This window comes from Ostrea edulis, chromosome 3 (genome assembly GCF_947568905.1).
Source record: "Ostrea edulis chromosome 3, xbOstEdul1.1, whole genome shotgun sequence".
In the NCBI taxonomy this organism is placed as follows: Eukaryota; Metazoa; Mollusca; class Bivalvia; order Ostreida; family Ostreidae; genus Ostrea; species Ostrea edulis.
In genome coordinates, this window is record NC_079166.1 from 94,630,356 (window position 1) to 94,651,457 (window position 21,102).

The window sequence follows — 21,102 nt, forward strand, 5'->3', positions numbered from 1 at the left end:
AACGGAAAACCTCGTTGTTTACAATAATATTGTGTCTAGTTATTATTATTATTATTACTGTCATAAAGGTGCACGACGCCTTTCTAATCGAAGTTTTCAAATACATGTATATGTGTATAGTAAATTTTAATAGCTTCGGAAGTAATATTCATTGATTCATCAGATTTCGTATAGCATTGTCGACTAATGTCAATCACTGAGAATGCATCAAACAACAAATAGTGATATGGGGAAAAACACAATGAAATATACACCAGTACAACACAATGAAATATACACCAGTACAACACAATGAAACAAACACCAGTACAACACAATGAAACATACACCAGTACAACACAATGAAACACACACCAGTACAACACAATGAAACATACACCAGTACAGCACAATGAAACATACACCAATACAACACAATGAAACATACACCTGTACAACACAATGAAACATACATTCATGTAAAAATCAGCTTTTCTGGCTCAGTGGTTCTTGAGAAGAAGATTTTTAAACATTTTTCCTATATATTTGTATGTAAAACTTTGATCCCCCCTTATGGCCCCATCCTACCACCGGGGGCCATGATTTGAACAAACCTGAATCTACAATATGTCAGGAAGCTTTCAGGTAAATTTCAGCTCTTCTGGTCCAGTGGTTCTTGAGAAGAAGATTTTTAAATGACCCCACCCTATTTTTGCATTTTTGTGATTATCTCCCCTTTGAAAGGGACATGGCCCTTCATTTGAACAAACTTGAAAGCCCTTCACCCAAGGATGCTTTTGGCCAAGTTAGGTTGAAATTGGCCCAGTGGTTCTGGAGAAGAAGTCGAAAATGTGAAAAGCTTACAGACAGACGGACAGACAGACAGACGGACACCGGACAAAATGTGATCAGAATAGCTCACTTGAACCTTTGGTTCAGGTGAGCTAAAAAAAAGTGCCCGTAGTCAAGCGTTATCTAGAAATACGAAGCGACAAAGAGTTGGATCCACCCCGGAATCAACGAAATAGGAACACGCTGGAGTGGACAGACGAATCCGTTGTGACAATGATATGGTCAGTGAAGTGTATAATAATTCACGGGACAAGCGAGGTGCAGTATGTGATGCGATAAACTTGGCTGTATTAAATGTAGGTGGTTTAATAACACGATGTCAATATCCAGAGTTTCTCGACTTTGTAAATAAGTTTAATATTCTTGTTTTTGTTGAAACTAAAACTGATAATTTAGACACACCTGTTTTACCTGGTTATGTTTTGAAAATGAAAAAAAGAACAAATGTAGGGAAAGGAAAGTGTTATACGCGGATGATACAGTGTTGATTTTGGAGGCTCATGATGGATTACAAACACTTTTAAATATTTTTAGTGAGTATTGTAACATATGGAAAGTAAACGTAAATGCTGAAAAGACATAAGTAGTTGTATTTTCAAAACGTTTTAAATTAAAAATAAAATATTTATGTCTCCCAGCGACACGTGGTTTCTTTAAAACTTCGAGCACCTATGATGATTCGAAGCTTCGACAATTGTTGTGGCAGATTTTTTTCTATATCGGATATGTAATAGATGCACATTTACAGGTACACATATATTACAATGACAATTGGGCAGGATGTATATATAGATATAAATATCGAGACACCGTATAGTTTCGGGGAGGGCTTAACTTTGTTCATATTCCTGCAGTTTGTACATATGTATATATTGTGAACACATCATATCGTATATTTGTATTGTATATTGTATTGCATTGTATTGTATATTGTATTGCATTCTATAGTATATTGTATTGTATATTTTTATTGTATATTTGTATTGAATATATGTATTGTATATATATATATATATATATATATATATATATATATATATATATATATATATATATATATATATTGTATATTGTATTGTATATTGTATTGTATTGTATAATTGTATATTGTATTGTATATTGTATTGTATATTGTATTGTATAATTGTATATTTGTATTGTATTGTATTGTATATTGAATTGTATATTTGTATTGTATATTTGTATTGTATATTTGTTTTGTATAATTGTATATTTGTATTGTATTGTATTGTATATGGTATTGTATATTTGTATTGTAAATTGTACTGTATATTGTATTGTATATTGTATATTTGTATTGTATATTGTATTGTATATTTGTATTGTATATTTGTATTGTATATTGTATTGTATATTGTATTGTATTGTATATTGTATTGTATATATATATATATATAATGTATATTTGTATTGTATATTTGTATTGTAGATTGCAGTGTATAGTATTGTATATATTATTGTATATAGTATTCCATATTTGTACTGTATATTGTATTGTGTATTTGTATAGTATATTGTATTGTATATTTGTATTGTATTGTATATTGTATTGTATATTTCTAGTGTATATTGTATTGAATATTTGTATTGTATATTGTATTGTATTGTATATGTGTATTTTCTCAATACCTTTGTACTATTGGTAAGGAGAATACAGAATTCAATTTAAATTTGTACATCTTACTCTAGCAAATCTTAGTGTTTCAATCACTTCATATCATGATACCACACCTGTTGAAATTCTAACAAGCAAGTGATTCATTTTAAATTTCCAACTTTTTGACCAAAGCTTGTCACATTCATATTAGTCTTAAGAGTTATCCGTACTTAAGAGGGAAAGAACCATCGTCATAATGGCGGTAATTGCAGTGAAACTCCATTGTCTTCCGGTAAAAAAAACCCTGACTTACTCATGTAACAGATAGCTTAAGAATCCATAAACAGAACTCTTCTTTTCATGAAGGTGAATTTATTTGAGTTCTTGTCAACGCTTTCTTAAAGGGGATATATTTGACGGACAAAGGAGCGCTACAATAACTTCTTCATGAACAAAGCGAGATCGTTAGAAACGCAGAAAAAACATGAAGTACCGTAGGCCTAGTGCTAAGTTTCTTTAACATGCCAACGCTTGCCGTGACACGGAAACTCCACTTTTAAGGTCATATCCTACAGACCCGTGCCTCTCGCTTCTAAATGCCGAGTATTTGGTGAAGGAATAATATAGATCGAACTATCAAATGTTTACATCTTATGTTTGACGAGGCTATGACATCAGCAGGGTTCAAACAAACGACCTCTAAGTTACGAAGTGAGTGCTCTACCACTGAGCTACGGCGACCGTTCAAGAAACGAAGGTAAGTTCACATGATTTTATAATACCATGTATTTCAACAAACCTTTCATTTTATGTAGAATAAACAAATGGTTATCACCAATTCATCACCAATACCATTACTTAATTAATTAGATTTTTAAAATTTACATATACATATCACGTGTAAGGAAATTATTAAATATAATGCCACATACACGTGTATATCTGTCACCTTATCCTTATTATTGAGAGTACTAGCATATAAAATAGTTATTTCGATTTTGAAAGATATAGTTTGCACACCATGTATACGAAATTCTGTTCTGTTTATGTTTTAAAAGGAAAGGGAAAGAGAGAATGTCATGGCAGATTAGGGTGCTAAATGTAAATACACCCCGTTTCATTGGTACTGACCATTTTTATTCAAGTTAATGGCATAACATCTAAATCAGGTAAATTGTAATGCTCTAAAATAGAATATTGCAGTCACTAAAAAATTCCAGTAAGTAATAGGTGCTTTATTTTGTTTTATATATCTGTTGCCTGCATCTGTTTCTCTATTTCCTAAAATTATTTTAAAAATATTTAGCCTACTGTTGTAGCCTGTTATGTTGACAATATTATACCCCTTAACAAACACATGCATTTTTATTCTTACAATAACACTGTATATTTTCTTCATGTATCGTTTCTCACTTATCTGAGAAAGATTTAATGGTTTTTGGACGAAAATATATGCAAATTGTATAATTTTCTGACATAAAGTACCGGGTTTGGGCTGGAAACGGCACGCTGAACAGTTTGATTGAAAGTGTTCTTATCGGGAACAGAACGGTTCTTATCGGTAAAGGAACAGTTCCAATGTTGCCGTAGTACGCTTCAGGGTTTGTAAATTATGTAAAATTATAGACATGCTCCTATTTTGAAATAAACAAGATGTGTTTGTAAAACACGAATGCCCCCGACAATGGCCAATTCCGAAGATGGCCAAGGTCACAAGAGCAACTATCTTGGTACCAGTAGAAATATCTAGTCAAAAGAAATGCTCATGTACAATATGAAAGCTCTAATATTTACCATTTAGAAGTTATGACCAATGTAAAAAAAAAAGTTAAAAGTAGGTCAAATGTCAGGGTCAAAAGATTTAATACCAACGGAAAGGTCTTGTCACACGGAATACTCATGTGAAATACCAAAGCTCTATCACTTAAAGTTCAAAAGTTATTTGCAAGGTTAAAGTTTCAAAAAGTAGATCAAACTTCAAGGTCACAGGGTCAAAACAGTTGGTACCCACGGAAAGGTCTTGTCAAAAGGAATATCCATGTGAAATATCAAAGCTCTATCACTTATTGTTCAAACGTTATTAGGAAGGTTAAAGTTTCAGACAGAATGACCGAATGACAGAATGGCAGAATTACAGAATGACAGACAGGACAAAAACAATATGCCGCCCTACCTTCGATCTTCTTTCTTTTCTTAAAAGCTTGTCATGATTATTTTGAAATGTATGGAGTGCAGAAAGGTTGCAATCATGTACCGTCTGTATTACTAGTTCTAATGAAATGATTTGAAATAATCTTACTCAGCTCAGCCCGTTGATTCTCTACAAAGAAAAAAAAAGTAAAAATTAAATTCATAAAGGAGATCAATAAAATGAAAAAAAAAGAGGAAAATTGATTAGTATCATATACATGTAGTATACCTGTAGTATACATGATTGGAAGGAAGGAATTTTTAAGGAATTTCTAAGCGATCAACATTAAGGTTCTTTGATTGTAAAATAGAATTGTTCTAAAATATGCATGTAACGTATTACGTTCCATGATTTTTGTATCAATGAGAGTAAAATTAAAAATTCTCGAAAGTGAAAGTTTCCAATATTATCATCAGATATACATGTACAGGAGTTGTCTATAAGTTTGTTCCACGAAGCGGTTTTTATCGGGAAAGGAACGCCTTGAGATTGGGAACGAAGAGTTTATCAATGAAAATGAAGCTGTGATCTAAGATAACGAATTTACATCTCGTATACCTTCGGTACTTTTCATTCAAATGTAAACATTGCGGGAAAGAGAGAAATTACTAACCGAAATAAAAAAGTAAATTTAATCAAAATTATGAATATTTTCAAATGGATGGAAGGGGGATGTAAGTGAATGAATGTATATAATATGTATATGTGCCGAAAATTCCGCATCGGAATATTTATGTAAATATGTAATGTAGTCAATAGAAAACAACTTCACGCTTAAGAGAAAAAAAACAACGTCATTTTAGGTCTGATTTCTACAGCACAATATTGTCACCTTTAACGAAAATGCTATGAGGTTTTTTTTTTTCGATTGCATGTACTTAACCCACAGGTTGGTTGGTTGAATATTGTTTAACGTCTCTCTCCAGAATATTTCACTCATATCGAGACGTCACCACTGCCGTCGAAGGGCTGCAAAATGTCCGTTTATGCTCGGCGCTAAGGGCCTTTGAGCATGGAGGAATCTTTATCGTGCCACACCTGCTGTGACACGGAACCTCGGTTTATGCGGTCTCATCTGAAGGCCCACCCCGTTTAGTCGCCTTCTACGACGAGCAAGGGGTACTGAAGACCTATTCTAACCCGGATCCCCACGGGGTCTTAACGCACAGGTAATTTTAAAGAGGAATGCAGTTTGTGCATACATATGTATATATATATTTTTTTTATTTTTAATCAAGGGTTCATTACAGTACAAATGTATAGTTCAGTGTGTACAACGCCTTAAACTGTTTGGAATTATTACCATATGCATATGTAGAATACGTTTATCCAAAATAGATAGATCAATACATGTACATGTAATTTAAATGAATTTTAATTGGAAATTCGTTAGTCATAATGCTTTTTAATAAACAGAACTGGTTATTTTGCGGTTAAATCCGATAGGGGAAAACCAGCACTATTTCAATACCATGATGGGTTACCATGTTGATTGATGGTATACGTAATGGTACCCATTCGGTACGGTGTACACGTACATGAAAAAAAACTTTGGAGACACCAAACTTTAAATATCGATATCAAGGAAGCCAATGTCACAAGGGAACGGGACCTATAGTGTGGACTTCTTGTCCGTTCTCTCATACACTGGTACATGTACATCTTACTCTTGCAAATATTAGTGTCTCATGATCAGTAACTTCATATCATGACAACACACCTTTTGAAATCCTGACAAGGAAGTGATTCATTTTGTATTCCAACACTTTTATCAAAACTTGTCACATTCATATTAGTCTAAGAGTTATCCGTACTTAAAGTAGATCTTACGATTTAACATTCTGTTTCGATATCCCCTATCAAGAACAACAGAGAGGGAATCCACATTGTATTAACTTCTCTTCACCATCAGTAACATTACCGTTCTTCATTGATTGATCTTATTATTGGTTTTAAGAAAAAATATCCATAATATGTCTTGCATAACCTAAAGTCCAGAATAACTCCAAATAAGTCCTTTTAGAAAATACCATTACTGGTACCCAGTGAAGGTATTCTTTTTTCAAATATTTAATTGTATATGTGTATTGTATAATGTATTGTACATTTGTATTTTATATTGTATTGTATATTTGTATTGTATACTGTATTGTATATTTGCATTGTATATTATATTGTATATTGTATATTTGTATTGTATAATATTTTTGTATTGCATTGTATTGTATATTTGTATTGTATATAGTATGGTATATAGCATTTTATATTGTATTGTATATAGTATTGTATATTTGTATTGTATATTGTATTGTATATTGTATTGCATACGATAGTATATTGTATTGTATTGCATTGTATTGTACATTATATTGTATTGTATATTTGTATTGTATTGCATTGTATTGTATATTTGTATTGTATATTGCAGTGTATCGTATTATATATCGTATTGTATATTGTATTGTATATTGTATTGTATATGGTATATAGGTATATATATATATATATATATATATATATATATATTTATATATATATATATATATATATATATATATATAGTATATTTGTATTGTATATTTGTATTGTATATTGTATAGAGTATTGTATATTTGTATTGTATATTGTATTGTAGTATATTGTGTTGTATTGCATTGTATTGTACATTATATTGTATTGTATATTTGTATTGTATTGCATTGTATATTTGTATTGTATATTGCAGGTATCGTATTGTATATTGTATTGTATATTGTATTGTATTGTATATTGTATTGTATATATATATGTGTAATGTATATTTGTATTGTATATTGTATTGCATATTGTATTGTGTTTTATATTGTATTGTATATTTGTATTGTATACTGCATTGTATATTGCATTGTATATTTGTATTGTATAATTGTATATTTGTATTGTATATTGTATTGTATATTTGTATTGTATATTGTATTGTGTATTTTTATTGTATATTGTATTGTATATATGTATTGTATATTTGTATTGTATATTTGTATTGTATATTGCAGTGTATAGTATTGTATATAGTATTGTATATTTGTACTGTATATTGTATTGTGTATTTGTATAGTATATTGTATAGTATATTTGTATTGTATTGTATATTGTATTGTATATTTCTAGTGTATATTGTATTGTATATTGTATTGTATTGTATATGTGTATTTTCTCAATACCTTTGTACTATTGGTAAGGAGAATACAGAATTCAATTTAAATTTGTACATCTTACTCTAGCAAATCTTAGTGTTTCAATCACTTCATATCATGATACCACACCTGTTGAAATTCTAACAAGCAAGTGATTCATTTTAAATTTCCAACTTTTTGACCAAAGCTTGTCACATTCATATTAGTCTTAAGAGTTATCCGTACTTAAGAGGGAAAGAACCATCGTCATAATGGCGGTAATTGCAGTGAAACTCCATTGTCTTCCGGTAAAAAAAACCCTGACTTACTCATGTAACAGATAGCTTAAGAATCCATAAACAGAACTCTTCTTTTCATGAAGATGAATTTATTTCTGTTCTTGTCAACGCTTTATTAAAGGGGAGGTATTTGACGGACATAGGAGCGCTACAATAACTTCTTCATGAACAAAGCCAGATCGTTAGAAACGCAGAAAAAACATGAAGTACCGTAGGCCTAGTGCGAAGTGTCTTTAACATGCCAACGCTTGCCGTGACACGGAAACTCCACTTTTAAGGTCATATCCTAAAGACCCGGGCCTCTCGCTTCTAAATGCCGAGTATTTGGTGAAGGTATAATATATATCGAACTATCAAAAGTTTACATCTTATGTTTGAAAAGGCCATGGCATCAGAAGGGTTCGAACACACGACCTTTAAGTTACAAAGCGAGCGCTCTACCACTGAGCTATGGCGACCGTTCAAGAAACGAAAGTAAGTTCACATGATTCTATAATGCCGTGTATTTCAAGCAAACCTTTCATTATATGTAGAATAAACAAATGGTTATCACCAATTCATCACCAATACCATTACTTAATCAATTAGATTTTTAAAGTATACATATACGTATCACGTGTAAGGAAACGATTAAATATAATGCTACATACACGTGTATATGTGTCACCTTATCCTTATTATTGAGAGTACTAGCATATAAAATAGTTATTTCGATTTTGAAAGATATATTTTGTACATCATGTATACGAATTTCTGTTCTGTTTAATATGTTTATTTTTATTCAAGTTATTTACATTACATCTAAATCAGGTAAATAGTAATGCTGTAAAATAGAATATTGCAGTCACTAAAAGATTCCAGTAAGTAATATGTGCTTTATTTTGTTTTAAATATCTGTTGCCTGCATATATTTTTCTATTTCCTCAAATTATTTTTAAAATATTTAGCCTACTGTTATAGCCTGTTATGTTGACAATATTATACCCTTAACAGCACATGCATTTCATGTTACTGTTTTGCTCATATGCAAATATATGCATATATTAACCCAGGTGCATAACATCCTGTACAAAAAAGTTTATTCTTACAATAACATTGTATATTTTCTCCATGTATCGTTTCTCACTTATCTGAGAAAGATTTCATGGCTTTTGGACGAAAATATATGCAAATTGTATAATTTTCTGACATAAAGTACCAGGTTATTTGGATCTTACTATTTTGGGCAAGATAACTTTTCCACCCAGAATTTCAAAACCAACGTTGTTGTTAAAGTTTTTTATATATGGCTGTATAGAAACTTTTTTTCAATTTCATCTTTTCATATCATTAGTATACATATGCATTTTCTATTTACAAAAAAAACACCAGTTTTTAACAAATTGAATTTTGATGTTAAAAAACCCATTTCCTGAAATAATAAAAAAAAACTATGATGACTAAAAATACTGTTTTGTTGTATTGCAATTCAAACACCGTAAACCGAAATATCTCAAAAGACAAAATGAGGAGTTCTGGAGTATGCAATAGAAAATTGATGAAATTCAATTTTCCTTGACAAATGAATACAAATTTGTGAAAAATAAACAAACAAAACAAAAATACTTGTGATCTGGGGTTATTACAGAGGTTTCTATAAATATAAGAGGCATCGGTACAGGAAAAATCACCACGTGTATCATTCCACCTTCAAGTAGATCTTACAATTTAATATTGTTTTTCAATATCCCTTATCAACATTAACAAAAACAAATCAACACCGAATGAACTTCTTTTCATCAATAGTAACATTGTCGTTCTTCGTGTATTTATAGATCGTTTTATTGGGTTTAAAATGAGTAATGCATTTTCACATATTTTCTACTTCAGTGAGTTGATTTCAGTTGACAGGTTTGGTGAAATTAAATTCGGCTTGTACCCCCAGAATGAAAATATACTCTGTCGTGTTGCGTCGTGATGAGCTGGTAATTTGGCTGGAAACCTTCAGGAATTTGAACTGAAGAAATGTCCACCCTTGTAAAATATTAAAATATCGTGACGAATCAAGAGGGACATTCGTCTTTCATTTCGACCCAGCGCCATCTTAACATATAATGAAGGACTGACGCTCGAGTTCCAAATGATCATGCGTAATTTTTGTTTGTTTGTTGTTTGTTTTTTTTGTTGTTTTTTTTTGTTGTTGAGGAAATGAACTATTTGAGGAAACCGACGGTTTTAGACGAAAACGGAACGTTTTAGGCTCGATCCAACACACTGAACGGTTTGGAGGGAAGTGTTTTATCGGGAACAGAACGGTTCCTATCGGTAACGGAATGGTTCAAATGGTGCAGTAGTACGCTTGAGGGTCTGTAAATTATGTAAAATTATAGTAGACATGCTCCTATTTTGAAATTAAAAAAATATTTCGTTTTCTTAAAAGCTTGATTATTTTGAAAGGTGTGGGGTGCAGAAAGGTTGCAATCATATATAGTCTGTATTAATAATTCTTATGAATTGATTTGAAATAATCTTACTCCACTCAGCCAGCTCTGTTTCTTTATCTACAAAGAAAAAAGACAAGAATTAAATTCATAAAGGAGCGCAATAAAATAAAACAAATGCAAATACATTAGTATCATATACATAATGGTTCTTAGCTTGGAAATACGGATCAATATTTAATTGCTGTGAAAAAATTTAGAATTTCATTTCAAAATCAAGGATTATCTCCCTCATGTATAGCTCTTATCCTTAGACGAATTTGACTCCACGTTTTTGACACTCCGTTTTTCCCTTAAATAGCTCTTAGGGTCTACAAGTTCGTTATTTCGGATTTCAACAATTTCGGTTTAGCATCACTGAAAAGACATTATTTGTCGAAATGCGCATCTGGTGCATCAAAATTGGTACCGTATAAGTTTTACCTGTAGTATATGTGATTGGAAGAAAGGAATTTCTAAGCGATCAGCATTAATGTTCTTTGATTGTTAAATAAAATTATTCTAAAATATGCATGTAACGTACTATGTTCCATGAATTTTGTATCGATGAAAATAAAATTAAAAATTCTCGAAAGTGAAAATTTCCATTATTATCATCAGATATACATGTACAGTAGTTGTGCATAAGTTTGTTCCACGAAACATTTTTACTATATATTTCATATAAAACAAAAATGTTTCAAATAGTAGGTGTTATTTTAACTTCTATAAGAAATTAAACAAGAAACAGCGGTTTTTATCGAGAAAAGAACGCCTTGAGATTGGGAAGGAACGGTTTATCAACGAAAATGACGCTGTCGTCGAAGATAACGAATTTGCATTTCACATACTTTCGGTACTTTTCATTTATATATAAACATCGCGGGAAAGAGAGAAATTACTAACCGAAATAAAAAAGAAAAGTGAATCAAAATTATGAATATCTTAAAATGCATGGAAGGGGGATGGAAGTGAATTAATGTAGACATTTTTTGTGCCTTAAATTTCGCATTGGGATATTTATATAAATATGTAATGTGATCAATTGAAAAAAACTTCACGCTAAAGACAAAAAAAAAAATATCAAATTACGTCATTTTAGTTTCGATTTCAATAGTACAATGTTGTCACCTGTAACTAAAATCCTATGATTTTTTTTTTACATGTACTTAACCCACAGGTAATTTTAAAGAGGAATGCAGTTTGTAAATACATATGTATATTTTTTGGTGAATTTTTAATCAAGAGTTCATTGCAGTACAAATGTATATTTCAATGTATACAGCGCCTTATACTGTTTGAAATCATTACCATATGCATATATAGAATACATGTATCCAATATAGATAAATCAATACATGTACATGTAATTTAAATGAATGGTAATTAAAAAATTTAATTTGAAAATCGTTAGTAATAATGATTTTTAATAAACGGAACTGGTTATTTTGCAATTGAATCCGATAGGGTAAAACCTGCACTCTTTCAATACCATGGTGGCTTATCATGTTGATTTATGGTATACGTAATGGTACCCATTCTGTAAAGTGTACACGTATATGAAAAATACTTTGAAGACACCAAACTTTAAATAGCGATATCAAGGAAGCCAATGTCACCAGAGACGGTGACCTATAGTGTGGACTCCTTGTCCGTTCTCCCATAGACTAGTACATGTACATTTTACTCTAGCAACTCTTAGTGTCTCAATAACTTCATATCATGACACCACACCTGTTGAAATCCTAACAAGCAAGTCGTTAATTTTAAATTTCCAACACTTTCATCAAAACTTGTTATATTCATATTAGTCTAAGAGTTATCCGTACTTAACGTAAATCTTACGATTTAACAATCTGTTTCGATATCCCCTATCAAGAACAACAAAAAGGGAATCCACGCTGCATTGACTTCTTTTCATCGTCAGTAACATTAACGTTCTTCATTGATTTATCGTTTTATTGGTTTTAAGAAAAGAATGACCATGTTCAAATAGTTTCTTCTTCAGTTACTTGATTTCAATTCACAATTTTGGTGAAAGAAAATTCGGATTTTGCCCCAAAATGAAAATATGTTCTGTCGTGTCGTGATCGTGATGAACTGGTTTGTCTGTAAATGTTTATTAATTTGAAGTGGAGAAATGTCCACCCTTGTACAATTTTAAAATATCGTGATGAATCAAGAGTGATATTCTTCTTTCATTTCGACCCAGCGCCATGTTGACTTATAATGAAGGAGTGACGCTAGACTTCCAAATGAATACGCGGAAATAAGCGTTTTGAGGAAATGAACGATTTGAGGAAACGGAAGGTTTTAGACGAGAACGGAACGCTTTGGGTTGGAAACGGCACGCTGAACGGTTTGAAGGGAAGTGTTTTATCGGGAACAGAACGGTTCTTATCGGTAACGGAACGGTTCTTATCGGGAACAGAACGGTTCTTATCGGTAACAGAACGGCTCTTATCGGTAACAGAACGGTTCAAATGGTACATTAGTACGCTTCAAGGTCTGTAAATTATGTACAATTATAGTAGACATGCTCCTATTTTGAAAAAAAAATACTTCGTTTTCTTTAAAGCTTAATTATTTTGAAATGTATGAGGTGCAGAAAAGTTGCAATTATATATAGTCTGTATTACTAATTCTTATGAACGATATAAGATAATCTTACCCCTCTCATCTAGCTCTTTTTCTTTCTCTACAAAGAAAAAAAAGACAAGAATTAAATTCATAAAGGAGCGCAATAAAATAAAACAAATGCGAATGCATTAGTATCATATACATAATGGTTATGAGCTTGAAAATAAGGATGTATATTTAATTGCTGTACAGTAATAAAATTTCGAAATTCATTTCAAAATTAAGGATTATCTCCCTCGAGCATAGCTCTTATCCTTAGACGAATTTGACTACACGTTTTTGGCACTCTGTTTTTCCCTAAAACAGCTCTTAGGGCCTAAAAGTTTGTTATTTCGGATCTCAACATTTTTAGCTCACCTGAGCAGAAAGCTCAAGTGAGCTTTTCTGATCACCCGTATTCCGGCGTCCGTCCGTCCGTCTGTAAACTTTTCACATTTTCAACTTCTTCTCAACAACCACTGGGCCAATTTCAACCAAAGTTGGCACAAAACATTCTTAGGTAAAGGGAATTTTAAATTGTTAAAATAAAGGGCCAGGCCACCTTCCAAGGGGAGATAATCAAGAAAAGGTAAAAATAGGGTAGGGTCATTAAAAAATCTTCTTCTCAAGAACCACTGGGCCACAAAAGATGAAATTTATATGAAAGCTTCCTTATATAATGTAGATTCTAAATTGTTAAAATCATGGCCCCCGGGGGTCGGATGGGGCCACAATAGGGGATCAAAGTTTTACATACAAATATATCGGAAAAATCTTTAAAAATCTTCTTCTCAAGAACCACTGAGCCAGAAAAGCTGAGATTTATATGAAAGCTTCCTTATATAATGAAGATTCTAAATTGTTAAAATCATGGCCCCCGGGGGTCGGATGGGGCCACAATAGGGGATCAAAGTTTTACATACAAATATATAGGGAAAATCTTTATAAATCTTCTTCTCAAGAACCACTGAGCCAGAAAAGCTGAGATTTATATGAAAGCTTTCTTATATAATGCAGATTCTAAATTGTTAAAATCATGGCCCCCGGGGGTCGGATGGGGCCACAATAGGGGGTCAAAGTTTTACATACAAATATATAGGGAAAATCTTTAAAAATCTTCTTCTCAAGAACCACTGAGCCAGAAAAGCTGAGATCTATATGAAAGCTTCCTGATATAATGCAGATTCTAAATTGTTAAAATCACAGCCCCCGGGGGTCGAATGGGGCCACAATAGGGGGTCAAAGTTTTACATACAAATATATAGGGAAAATCTTTAAAAATCTTCTTCTCAAGAACCACTGGGCCAATTTCAACCAAAGTTGGCATAAAACATCCTTAGGTAAAGCGAATTCTAAATTGTTAAAATAAAGGGCCAGGTCACCTTCCAAGGGGAGATAATCAAGAAAAGGTAAAAATAGGGTAGGGTCATTAAAAAATCTTCTTCTCAAGAACCACTGGGCCACAAAAGATGAAATTTATATGAAAGCTTCCTTATATAATGCAGATTCGAAATTGTTAAAATCATGGCCCCCGGGGGTCGGATGGGGCCACAATAGGGGGTCAAAGTTTTACATACAAATATATAGGGAAAATCTTTAAAAATCTTCTTCTCAAGAACCACTGGGCTAATTTCAACCAAAGTTGGCACAAAACATCCTTAGGTATATTTAATTGCTGTGATAAAATTTAGAAATTCATTTCAAAATGAAGGATTATCTCCGTCGTGCATATCTTTTATCCTTGGACGATTTTGACTCCACGTTTTCCCCTAAAATAGCTCTTAGGACCTACAAGTTTGTTATTTCCGATTTCAACAATTTCGGTTGAGCATCATTAAAAAGACATTATTTGTCGAAATGCGTATCTGGTGCATCAAAAATTGGTACCGTATACGTTTTACATGTAGTATATGTGATTGGAAGGAAGGAATTTCTAAGCGATCAATATTAATGTTCTTTGATTGTAAAATAGAATTATCCTAAGATATGCATGTAACGTATTACGTTCCATGATTTTTGTATCCATGAAAGTAAAATTAAAAATTCTCGAAAATGAAAGTTTTCATTATTATCATCAGATATACATGTGCAGTAGATGCGCATCAGTTTGTTCCACGAAACATTTTTCACTGATAATTCATACAAAACAGAAATTCTTCAAATAATAGGTGTGACTTTATTTTTCATAATAAATTAAACAAGAACGGGGCGGTTTTTATCGGGAAAGGAACACCTTGAGATTGGAAACGAACGGTTTATCAACGAAACTTACGCTGTCGTCCAAAATAACGAATTTGCATTTCAGATACTTTTGGTACTTTTCATTGATATATAAACATTGCGGGAAAGAGAAATTACTAACCGAAATAAAAAAGAAAAGTTAATCAAAATTATGAATATCTTAAATTGGATGGAAGGGGGTGGAAGTGAATTAATGTAGACATTTATATGTGTCTTAGATTCCGCATTGGAATATTTATATAAATATGTAATGTGATCAATTGAAAACAACTTCACACTAAAGACAAAAATATCAAATTACGTCATTTTAGGTCCGATTTCAATAGTACAATTTTGTCATCTTTAACTAAGATCCTATGACTTTTTTCGATTAAATGTACTTAACGCACGGGTAATTTTAAAGAGAAATGCAGTTGGTGCATACATATGTATATTTTTTGTGAATTTCTAATCAAGAGTTCATTGCAGTACAAATATATATTTCAATGTATACAGCGCCTTATCCTGTTTGAAATCATCACCATATGCATATTTAGCACACAATTTACCCAAAATGGATAGATCAATGCATGTACATGTAAAACTTATACGGTACCAATTTTGATGCACCAGATGCGCATTTCGACAAATAATGTCTCTTCAGTGATGCTCAACCGAAATGTTTGATATCCGAAATAACTATGAAGTTTTAGAGCTAAATATAGCCAAAAACAGCGTGCCAAACAAGTGGAGCCAAATTCGTCCAAGGATAAGAGCTATGCATTAGGGAGATAATCTTTGATTTTGAAATGAATTTCTAAATTTTATAACAGCAATTAAATATACATCCGTATACATGTACTTTAAATGAATGGTAAATAAAAACATTAAGAGTGGTGCAATGTAAATTTTCTGATACTAACCAATCCACACACACAAATAAGTTTATGATCCGTCAAGTTCACGCGTCTGCTTAAAGTTGAATGATGGAAGTTTTTATTCCTAGCTACTTTGTTCATGCCATTTATTTTTTCTGTGTTGTGTGCAAATGCGGGAATATAAATTTGTCTCCATTTTCTTCATTTTTCTCAAATCTTAGCGAAGAATAAAGTGTAAACCATATTTGGTGACATTTTTATTTTTCACCTTTCGAATTTTCTCAACCTCTACTTCTTTTTCAGGACCGACGTTTCATTTCGGGGACTCCCGTGTTTGTTTTGTTTTTTTTTTACCCGTAGTAACTGACAATATTATCATTCACATCACTTTGCAAAAATGTTGTTAACTTTCCTTGATTAGACGTTTTTTAAAGTAAAAAAAATATCGGTGGAATCGGATTATATGCGAGGAAATTCTAGTTCCCAGTTTTGTTTATCCGCCGTAATGCCATATATATCATTTTGTTTCATTGGTTAATGCAATACGCTGGTCCTTTGTTAAGTCAGATAACGGATCTGTGTATGTAACAAAGTGAATGTTAAGTAAAACGTGAAAATAACAAACAATGATTAAACTCATCATTTCCCTAAAGAATACAAGATTATGTAAAGTTCGAACAACGACCCCTGAACCCAGAGGTAGGATCGGGTCCACGACAGGTGTAAGCACCCCATGTCGACCGGTCACACTCGCCTATGTCTTGGTTAGGTAAGTGGAGTTTAATACGTAGTCATAATCAATGTACCAAATCTTTAATGATATTTCCTCAATTTTCATGCGCTGACTTGTGATCTAAGGCCTTCATTAAGAAGACTGGGATACCATCGCAATTTAACCAGATGAACACAGTGGTCTTATTGAAAACGATCTACACTAAGGACACGCTACCTACACTGTACTGCTAGAGTATCGTTTCCGAAAATTCAGATGTACGTGTGTTCTCTTGTCCCACTATAATCATGTGTGTATCACTCTATTGAATTATTCTCTCTCACATTTATCTTCACGTTTTCATCATTTGTCATATCCAAACTTTTTCTTCACCCAGATGCAGTAGGCTCTATTGTTGTCTGTATATATTTGTAATTAGATAAATCTCTTATACATGTATACAGCAAATAAATGATAAATGAATGTGTGCATATATTTGTCGTTACCTTTTTGGTCTAGACGTACAGTCTCATTTGCTTTTAGTTCTGTTTGAATGTCATCTTCAATATCTATCCTTGGTCCTTTTGTCACGGAACCCTATATGACGTAGCAAAAGCATACTTACATTCCATTTATTGTTGTGAATAGGCATGTTTACAATTTGAATTTTAAAATTCCATTTGATTTAGACATCCATGAGACTACAATCAATGATCCATGTAATTTTCTTTTGAAAATAACCGTTTATATTACAGGAATACATGTGTGTTGATATCAATGTTTAAAACAAATGTACACAGTACTCTTCTTATCATATACGTACCTGTTGGTCTTCTTCCGTGCCATCTATGGACATCTTTCGCTTCACTGTTATAAAAATATCGAAATCATCAATAACATTCTTTGAGAATTTGAAATCTAATAGTAAAAATGAATAATATGAAATGTTCATGGCTCTAATGAAAAACTGAATATAACGCACTGGGTGAAAATTGTGTTTGATAAAATTACATTTGATTAAATGTGTATCATGGAAGGTGACGATAACAAACAATCTCATAACATGAAGCTGCAAATCACACATTATTCAAAGTTGAATATCAAGTCTAAACAAGATCTGTTTGTGAAATATAATTGCCCCCGATAATGGCCAATTCCAAAGATGGCCAAGGTCACAAGGACAAATATTTTGGTACCAGTAGAAAGATCTTGTCACAAGAAATGCCCATGTACAATATGAAAGCTCTAATATTTACCATTTAGAAGTTATGACCAATGTAAAAAAAAAAGTTAAAAGTAGGTCAAATGTCAGGGTCAAAAGATTTAATACCAACGGAAAGGTCTTGTCACACGGAATACTCATGTGAAATACCAAAGCTCTATCACTTAAAGTTCAAAAGTTATTTGCAAGGTTAAAGTTTCAAAAAGTAGATCAAACTCCAAGGTCACAGGGTCAAAACAGTTGGTACCCACGGAAAGGTCTTGTCAAAAGGAATATCCATGTGAAATATCAAAGCTCTATCACTTATTGTTCAAACGTTATTAGGAAGGTTAAAGTTTCAGACAGAATGACCGAATGACAGAATGGCAGAATTACAGAATGACAGACAGGACAAAAACAATATGCCGCCCTATCTTCGATCTTCTTTCTTTTCTTAAAAGCTTGTCATGATTATTTTGAAATGTATGGAGTGCAGAAAGGTTGCAATCATGTACCGTCTGTATTACTAGTTCTAATGAAATGATTTGAAATAATCTTACTCAGCTCAGCCCGTTGATTCTCTACAAAGAAAAAAAAAGTAAAAATTAAATTCATAAAGGAGATCAATAAAATGAAAAAAAAAAAAGGAAAATTGATTAGTATCATATACATGTAGTATACCTGTAGTATACATGATTGGAAGGAAGGAATTTTTAAGGAATTTCTAAGCGATCAACATTAAGGTTCTTTGATTGTAAAATAGAATTGTTCTAAAATATGCATGTAACGTATTACGTTCCATGATTTTTGTATCAATGAGAGTAAAATTAAAAATTCTCGAAAGTGAAAGTTTCCAATATTATCATCAGATATACATGTACAGGAGTTGTCTATAAGTTTGTTCCACGAAGCGGTTTTTATCGGGAAAGGAACGCCTTGAGATTGGGAACGAAGAGTTTATCAATGAAAATGAAGCTGTGATCTAAGATAACGAATTTACATCTCGTATACCTTCGGTACTTTTCATTCAAATGTAAACATTGCGGGAAAGAGAGAAATTACTAACCGAAATAAAAAAGTAAATTTAATCAAAATTATGAATATTTTCAAATGGATGGAAGGGGGATGTAAGTGAATGAATGTATATAATATGTATATGTGCCGAAAATTCCGCATCGGAATATTTATGTAAATATGTAATGTAGTCAATAGAAAACAACTTCACGCTTAAGAGAAAAAAAACGTCATTTTAGGTCTGATTTCTACAGCACAATATTGTCACCTTTAACGAAAATGCTATGAGGTTTTTTTTTTCGATTGCATGTACTTAACCCACAGGTTGGTTGGTTGAATATTGTTTAACGTCTCTCTCCAGAATATTTCACTCATATCGAGACGTCACCACTGCCGTCGAAGGGCTGCAAAATGTCCGTTTATGCTCAGCGCTAAGGGCCTTTGAGCATGGAGGAATCTTTATCGTGCCACACCTGCTGTGACACGGGACCTCGGTTTATGCGGTCTCATCTGAAGGCCCACCCCGTTTAGTCGCCTTCTACGACGAGCAAGGGGTACTGAAGACCTATTCTAACCCGGATCCCCACGGGGTCTTAACGCACAGGTAATTTTAAAGAGGAATGCAGTTTGTGCATACATATGTATATATATATTTTTTTATTTTTAATCAAGGGTTCATTACAGTACAAATGTATAGTTCAGTGTGTACAACGCCTTAAACTGTTTGGAATTATTACCATATGCATATTTAGAATACGTTTATCCAAAATAGATAGATCAATACATGTACATGTAATTTAAATGAATGGTAATTAAGAATTTTAATTGGAAATTCGTTAGTCATAATGCTTTTTAATAAACAGAACTGGTTATTTTGCGGTTAAATCCGATAGGGGAAAACCAGCACTATTTCAATACCATGGTGGGTTACCATGTTGATTGATGGTATACGTAATGGTACCCATTCGGTACGGTGTACACGTACATGAAAAAAAACTTTGGAGACACCAAACTTTAAATATCGATATCAAGGAAGCCAATGTCACAAGGGAACGGGACCTATAGTGTGGACTTCTTGTCCGTTCTCTCATACACTGGTACATGTACATCTTACTCTTGCAAATATTAGTGTCTCAGTAACTTCATATCATGACAACACACCTTTTGAAATCCTGACAAGGAAGTGATTCATTTTGTATTCCAACACTTTTATCAAAACTTGTCACATTCATATTAGTCTAAGAGTTATCCGTACTTAAAGTAGATCTTACGATTTAACATTCTGTTTCGATATCCCCTATCAAGAACAACAGAGAGGGAATCCACATTGTATTAACTTCTCTTCACCATCAGTAACATTACCGTTCTTCATTGATTGATCTTATTATTGGTTTTAAGAAAAAATATCCATGTTCAAATAATTTCTTCTTCAGTGACTTGATTTCAATTCACAAATTTGGTGAAAGTAAATTCGGCTTTTACCCCAAAATGAAAATATGCTCTGGCGTGATCGTGATGAACTGATAATTTGTCTGTAAACTTTATGAATTTGAACTGGAGAAATTTCAACCTTTATACAATTTCAAATATGTTTGACGAATCAAGAGCAATATTCTTCTTTCATTTCGACCAAGCGCCATGTTGACCTACAATGAAGGACTGACGCGTGAGTTCCAAATGACGACGCGGGAATTAATGCTTTGAAGGAATGAACACTTTGAGGAAACGGACTATTCTAGACGAATATGGAACGCTGGAAATGGCACACTGAACGTTTTGAAGGGAACTGTTTTTATCGGGAACAGAACGGTTCTTATCGGTAATGGAACGGTTCAGATGGTATAGTAGTACGCCTCAGGGTCTGTAAATTGTGTAACATTGTAGTAGACATGTTTCTATTTTGAAATA

General features: G+C 32.5%; 1 protein-coding gene across 2 annotated transcripts in view; it reads right to left on the reverse strand.

The window, feature by feature from the left end:
* The window catches only part of LOC125675812 (uncharacterized), a 133,162-nt gene that overhangs the window by 76,266 nt on the left and 35,794 nt on the right, over nt 1-21,102 (reverse strand). Inside the window, exons 7-11 of one of the 2 annotated variants that reach the window (XM_056159464.1) lie at nt 18,741-18,761; nt 17,803-17,846; nt 17,486-17,576; nt 13,222-13,248; nt 10,605-10,631 (exon numbers count right to left, since the gene is read on the reverse strand). In XM_056159464.1, the coding sequence (XP_056015439.1) occupies nt 10,605-10,631; nt 13,222-13,248; nt 17,486-17,576; nt 17,803-17,846; nt 18,741-18,761 (210 nt within the window). Of the gene's footprint in view, nt 1-4,748; nt 5,666-10,604; nt 10,632-13,221; nt 13,249-17,485; nt 17,577-17,802; nt 17,847-18,740; nt 18,762-21,102 lie in introns of those variants that run through there. The other variant, XM_056159465.1, reaches the window with a different exon arrangement.